General features: G+C 38.9%; 1 protein-coding gene across 1 annotated transcript in view; it reads right to left on the reverse strand.

Moving 5' to 3' along the window:
• hnrnpub (heterogeneous nuclear ribonucleoprotein Ub) overlaps window positions 1-5036 on the reverse strand; it is a 15533-nt gene extending 10497 nt beyond the window's left edge. The window contains exons 1-2 of the mRNA XM_017302127.1: window positions 4426-5036; window positions 2031-2146 (exon numbers count right to left, since the gene is read on the reverse strand). Of these exons, the coding sequence (XP_017157616.1) occupies window positions 2031-2146; window positions 4426-4885 (576 nt within the window). The 5' untranslated portion in view covers window positions 4886-5036. The remainder of the gene's footprint in view (window positions 1-2030; window positions 2147-4425) is intronic.
• Between the last annotated feature and the right edge of the window lie 1251 nt (window positions 5037-6287).

Here is a 6287-nt window from a genome sequence, read left to right on the forward strand (position 1 = left end):
TTTTTTTCCTCAATTCAAAAGGGAATTGGTTTATTTGCATATTTTAATTCCTTTCATATTGTATAAAAAAAAAGCTCAAGTGGCTAATGAAAAATCTGTGGTATGCCAATTTCTTTTAATCCAATTAATCGTCAGAATAATCAATTACTAAAATAATCACTAGTTATCTTGCTAGGATATAAATAATTAACAGAAATGTGAATATTTAAAAAAAATGTAAATCCCCAGAAAGCAATTAATAAATAAATTTATTAMAATTATAAAGTGCATTATAAGCCAGGTGGGTCACCAGGCTTTACTTGCTCCCCCACCAGGCTTAGCATTGTTTATTTCTTTATTTCTTTTTTTTTTTTTTTTTAATACACCAGTAACAGCAAAGCCTGGTTAAATAGTCTCTTAGTGAAACAAATGGAAGCATAATGAGAACATAGTCAGTACTATGTTTATTCACCAACTTCAGCTGATAAAGTGACTTGTCACATAAACATAAAAGAAAAAAATTTGGGACACTGTAATTACAGCAAAAAACTCAAGTGCAGAAATTTACATTTTTTTTTATGTTTGCCTTATAATTGGCGTTTAGGTATTAATGCCTTTGTAACATTTTCAATTTTTTGGCAATTTTAAAAATTTAGCTCAAAAACACAGTAGGCCACTGGGCACCCAAAAATTATATAATTTTCAAAAATAAAAAATGCCACTGCAAGTGAAAGTTGAAATTATTTTTTWAAATTGTAACACCTTTACCTGGAGTACCAACAAAATGGTTCAAGTCAGTAGTAGGAATAGAGGGAGTAATTCAATCTGTGTTGCGGTTTCTACATTTCTTCATAACCAGAGTTGTTTTYATTTTATTTTTWAAATCAGATTCACCCACAAACAGATCTGAATTACCAACATGTGATGGGGGAGAAAGTGGAGGCGTCTATATTTGCATTTTCAACACAATGACTTAGATCTCCACAACTGTGTTTGAGGGTAACGACTATAGAAAAAAAACAACAAAAAAAAACAAAAAAAACAAGCTAGCTGTAAGACCTTACAGCAGAATTTGTTGAAGAAATTCTTAGTCCCTCCCCCTAAGATCTCACATCCAATAAAAAATTGTTTAAATTTAAAAAAAGTTTCCAGATGTATTTTCACTTTTGCCCGTGATCCTTCCGTGTACTGCAGCAGCAGCGCAATGAAAACAAAACAATAAGAAAAGAAAACAAAATACACTGACCAGGAAGAGTAGGTATATGTACACACACACACACACCCTTACATGCAGGCCATGCATGATGTCACCTATGAGGGAGGAGGGGTAAAGAAGCCACTCCCATTCACACAGGCAGCCACACCATGAGGACTGACGACAGGAGATGATACAGAAATAGCATTTGAACATCATACAGTCAGTGAAATCAAAACAAAAATAGACTACTGCGAGGAAAAAACGATGGACGACCAATAGCGAGCTCCTCCGTGGGAACTGATCTACATCCTTGAGAGCTAGCCCTGTAGCTGTGGACCCCTCATCCCGTCGCCTCTCAGCTAAACCCTGACTTATTTAAAATTTTAACTAAAGGTATRCATCTGATACTTTCACTGGGATCTACGACAGCAGCTTCCTAATACCTTGAGGACACAACGGGCTTTCTAAAAAATAAAAAACAATAAGTGGCATGAGGAACAGATATGGAAATTCATAGAAGTTATATAGATGCACTTCTGCTACAGAACTGCAGTCCCCCTCCYCCCCCACCCCTCCACCAAAAAAAGACAAGACACACTTGTGAGGTGGGCACTGGAAGACAGTAAACGGTAAGGCTCTTTACAGCTTAAGTCAGGGGATGACCCTCAAAATACATGTGTGGAAGAAGTTGTGTAGTTATACTTTTCAATAAAGAAAAAACAACAACAAAAATTAGAGGATTCTGACCTCTTGCTAGAGAAGTGCATTGGCACTTAAAGCCAATACAAGTCAACAAAGCTACGCATGGCGCTTCAGGGATGCCGAAGGCCATATTCGCTCTGTCCCGTCCTTACCAGCTGTATTTGTTCTCTTCAATAAACTCAAAGTAGCCCCTTCCATGTTCCTCCCGGCGTCTCTTAACACCCTTCTTATTCTTCTGATCAGCATTCGTGTCTTTGTCCGCATCCCCTTTGAAAATAGAACAAAGATATAGAATGAGGTGCTCCTTTTTTTTCTCTTTTTTTGAGACAGAGAGAGAGAGGTCGGACTGGCAGTGGGGTTTTGAGCCCACGAAGCCCGTTCATTAGTTACACTTGTGTCCACTGTAAATCAGCATTGCTTTAAGAAGAGGCGATGCCTCGTGGGATACACTTAAAAACAGCACAATATGTCATGAGTTGGTAACAGTTCTTAAGACCAGGTAGAATTTAGAACAAACTGGTCCAAAATGGACAATAAAAAGAGGTGTTTACTGGGGCTGGAAAGTAAAAAAATAAATAAATAAGGAAAGAAAAGCTAAATTAAGGAATAACCCTGAGAAACAGGGGGGGCGGGTAAAAATACAAAATGTGTTCTATATTTTAAGAGGGTCTACAGTTAGCAGGGATCAATGCATCATGCAAGAAAACCTACCTAGATCTGGATTAACCTTACCTCCCTTGTGTTTTAAACTAACTGACTCTGGTGATCCGGTTTTCTGCACGCCCGAGACGAAACGCGGAAACCAGACGGTTCGGTGTCGCTTCCTTCTTGAAGCATAGCCACTTCAGAAATTCCCAACTCGGTTTGATTCAAAGTTGAGTGTGAGAGGTTGGTTAGAAGGTTGCAAACTTCTGGGAGTGAAGGTGGGGGTCAGTGTGTGATGAAAAGTATGTGATAAACACACGCCACAAAAGCGGAAGCAGATAAAACATGTTTTATGAATGAAAATCAACACGTGCACAGACTAGGAATCTGCTCAAAAGTTAAAAACCAGCTAATGATTTTTTTTATTTTTGTGTCGTCTCCATGACTGCTGGGTTCAGAATATTCTGRCAGTTTTACATGTCAGTCTCTTTTTTAAAAACAGACCGACAATAAAACCCAAAGTTTCAGTGTTTCTTTTTTTTTTTTAAAACAAACTTAAATTAGACTGAAGTTGGCTTTTAATTGAGTGAAGTTTTTGACATGTGGACAAACTAATCAGTTCAATTCTATAATATTCAAAAAGATCAGTATTGGGTWACTCTATATTGTGCACAGCTCATTAAAAACTATGATCAGTATTGCCTTCATTCCACAAATAGATCAATAAAACCATTCGATGATTCAGTTTWAAATCCCAAAATAAAAAGCATACATTTTCTTTACTTTTTTTTTTTTACTTAAATGAATTGACTGGCRTCAGTACGTTTTCCAAAAGATGTGTGGTCAATAAAGGGAGTCCTGCAATAATTAACCAGAATAAAAAGCCTTTTCCAATACTCTGATAGTTTTTATCTTTTAGAAAACTGAAAAAAGTATGGAAACTGACTTAAATTTTTAATTCTGCCTGAGTGGCACCACACTTTTACATAACTTCTACATTAACTTTGTAAMGTATTCAGATACTTCAGACACTCGGAAATAATTTTGTTTTAGCTTTGATGTTTAATTCCYGATATCCAAGCCTTGAAAAACCACCTTACATCAGATGGAGACCGATGAGCTTTGCTCCATTTAAAACAAGTAGTGGTTGTCCAGTCATATAGTTTTACATATGCAAACCTTTAAGTGTGCCACTTTAAAAGCGGTACACTCATAATTATCCAACATAAAAGTAAAAATTGTGTGAAAAAAACAGTAATACGAGACGAATCTGGGCAGTATGAGAAAAGGAGGTAAAGTCTGACTCTCGCTTCAGAAGAGCAGAAGTTGGCAACCCAGCAGAAATAGGAAAGTCTATTTCACAAACAACGTGAAATAAGTTAAAAGTCTACATTAAGCCAATTCACATTGTTGTTAACCCAAAGCTCTCATTTATTGCTAAACATCATGGTTGGGAATATCTGAAATGGCTAACAGGCTTAGCTTACCGCCAGACACAAAGAGAATGACGCTCACTAGCATGCTAACTCCTACCGAAAACGAAACAAAAAGTAGTAAACCGTTACCAATTTCTCGGTAGTCATTGAATGTCTAAACGTTGGTAAAATATTTTAGATAACACAACCCAAAAAGAAAAAAAAACGTAACTTATGCTTTGGGAACGTCAGCCACGTCGAGATACTACGCGCCATTAAATAAGCTAACAGAGGATGCTAGCTTGCTAAGTGTTAGCGTCGACCGCGGCCTAGCGGGGCTCACGCTGTGACTCAACATGGACGCTGAGCACTGAACGCTTTCAAATCTAACCGGCCCCATCCCTTCATCGAAGAAAAAAAAAAAACCGGCATCCAGCCACGGCCCATACAACCAGGCATTTTCCTGAGCAACTCTCTGTAACTCACCCTCTCCAGCGTTGTCTCCGGGCTCACCATCTTCAATTTTTTCCATGTCGTCCACATCCGCCTTCAGCATGGGATCCATTTCATCGTCCTCGTCCCCGTCCCCTCCGTCCCCGTCCCCTCCGTCTTCTCCCTCACCCATTTCTTCGTCCTCGGCGACGCCGTTGCCGTCGTCCTCATTCTCTGCTTCTTCCTCGTTGGCTTCCATGCTCTCCTCTACTGGGCCTTCACCTTCGCCTTCCTCTTCTTCTCCCATTCCCTCTTGGTCAACAGACTGGTCGAACCCATCATCTACCGAGCCTTCCTGAGCCGCCGAGGTATCCCCGGCGAGGGCCTCTTCGTCCAGCGCGGCCTGCAGGCGATCCATTAGCTCGGCCTTCAGTCCCTTGTCCGAGAGATTTCGCTTTTTCAGCTCGTCCTTCAGCTCGTTAACTTTGAGCTTCTTCACGTTAATGGTGCTCATTTTTATTGGGAAACGACAAACGGTTAAAATTCGGTAATTAATAAATAATATGTCGCCCTTAGTTAATAAATGTAGCTCGAAGCCACGCCAAATGTCACCGGCTGTACAACCAATATCTCAACGGCAGAGAGCTGTGCGGAGGCTGCGCCAGAATGAGGAGGAGGGAGGCGAAGACTACCGTAACTACACAGAGAGCAGCGCAGCTTGATATACAACTATCTGTCGCTCTCTTTATAAGAGATCAACCCTTTCGTAAATAGATTGATATAGAAAAAGCGGGTCCATGGTCCACACAAAGAGAAATAATTGTTTTAAAAAACATCAAATTAATAATGTTTTTATTACATCCAATCAATTCTAGTTGGATTTTACCAGAAGGAAGATATTGCGCCTTCTGTCACATCGTAAACACAGAACACCAACACTATATTACGGTATGTTTAAATGGGGATATTTTCTGAAAACAAAAGCGCTTTTAGACAAATCAAGAACGCGTTTTTTTGTGTTTTTTGGGGGGAATTGCAAGAAAAATAGTTTTACCACAAGAACAGCAACAAACCAATCTAATACATTTCAAAACCACTTAAACTACTACGCCATACTATCATTCTACAGGCCATTGCATTTGGAGACTTCAAAAATCAAAGACAATCCATAGGTCTAGAGAATAAACAAAAAAAAGTCGAAAGTTGCCACACGAAAGGCAACTTTGAAAAAAAAAAAATTATTTTGTGCCTGTCTATTTAACAAGCATTACAGTACAATTTTGAGGTAAGCTCCAATATTGTATGGAGAAAATAGTCTCAAAATACCTGTGAGTAATACTGGATTTGTAATCCGTGTAAGCTGCTTTGTGTGTAACTTTGGATAGTTATATCTGTGRAAAATTATTTGTGAACTGTTAAAAAAAAAGACTGTGCGTAACTCCAGGTACTTGTAAATATGTGGTCAAAAGCACACAAACTATTACATTGTGAGAGCAAAATAAAAGTACACACATACACAATTTCTATAAACATTACATTTCTACACAGATTTTCTTTAACTTCAGCCTCACAAATCTGATAATTACGCGAATTCAAACCTTCTACACCTATACGTACAGACAAAACTAAACTTACGTACAGATCAGGTTACAAGTGCACRAGGATTTTTGAGACTTATTTCACGCTTCCAGGGAACGTAAGTGATGAGTTTAAATGCTGGTGGAAATCGAGTCATCTGAGTTTTGTTCAGATTTGTTCAGATTTGAGCACCCCTCTGATCTGATGGAGTGGCTGTGGGAACACGCTGATCCTCTACAACATTTAGCTGTGCTCCTGGTCCAACACGCTTGAATCAAATGGCTGCTTAGGACAGTCAAGTTCTCCAGAGTCTAATGACAGATGACGAGGGGGGGGGG

The sequence above is a fragment of the Poecilia reticulata genome, linkage group LG21 (genome assembly GCF_000633615.1).
Source record: "Poecilia reticulata strain Guanapo linkage group LG21, Guppy_female_1.0+MT, whole genome shotgun sequence".
NCBI lineage: Eukaryota > Metazoa > Chordata > Actinopteri > Cyprinodontiformes > Poeciliidae > Poecilia > Poecilia reticulata.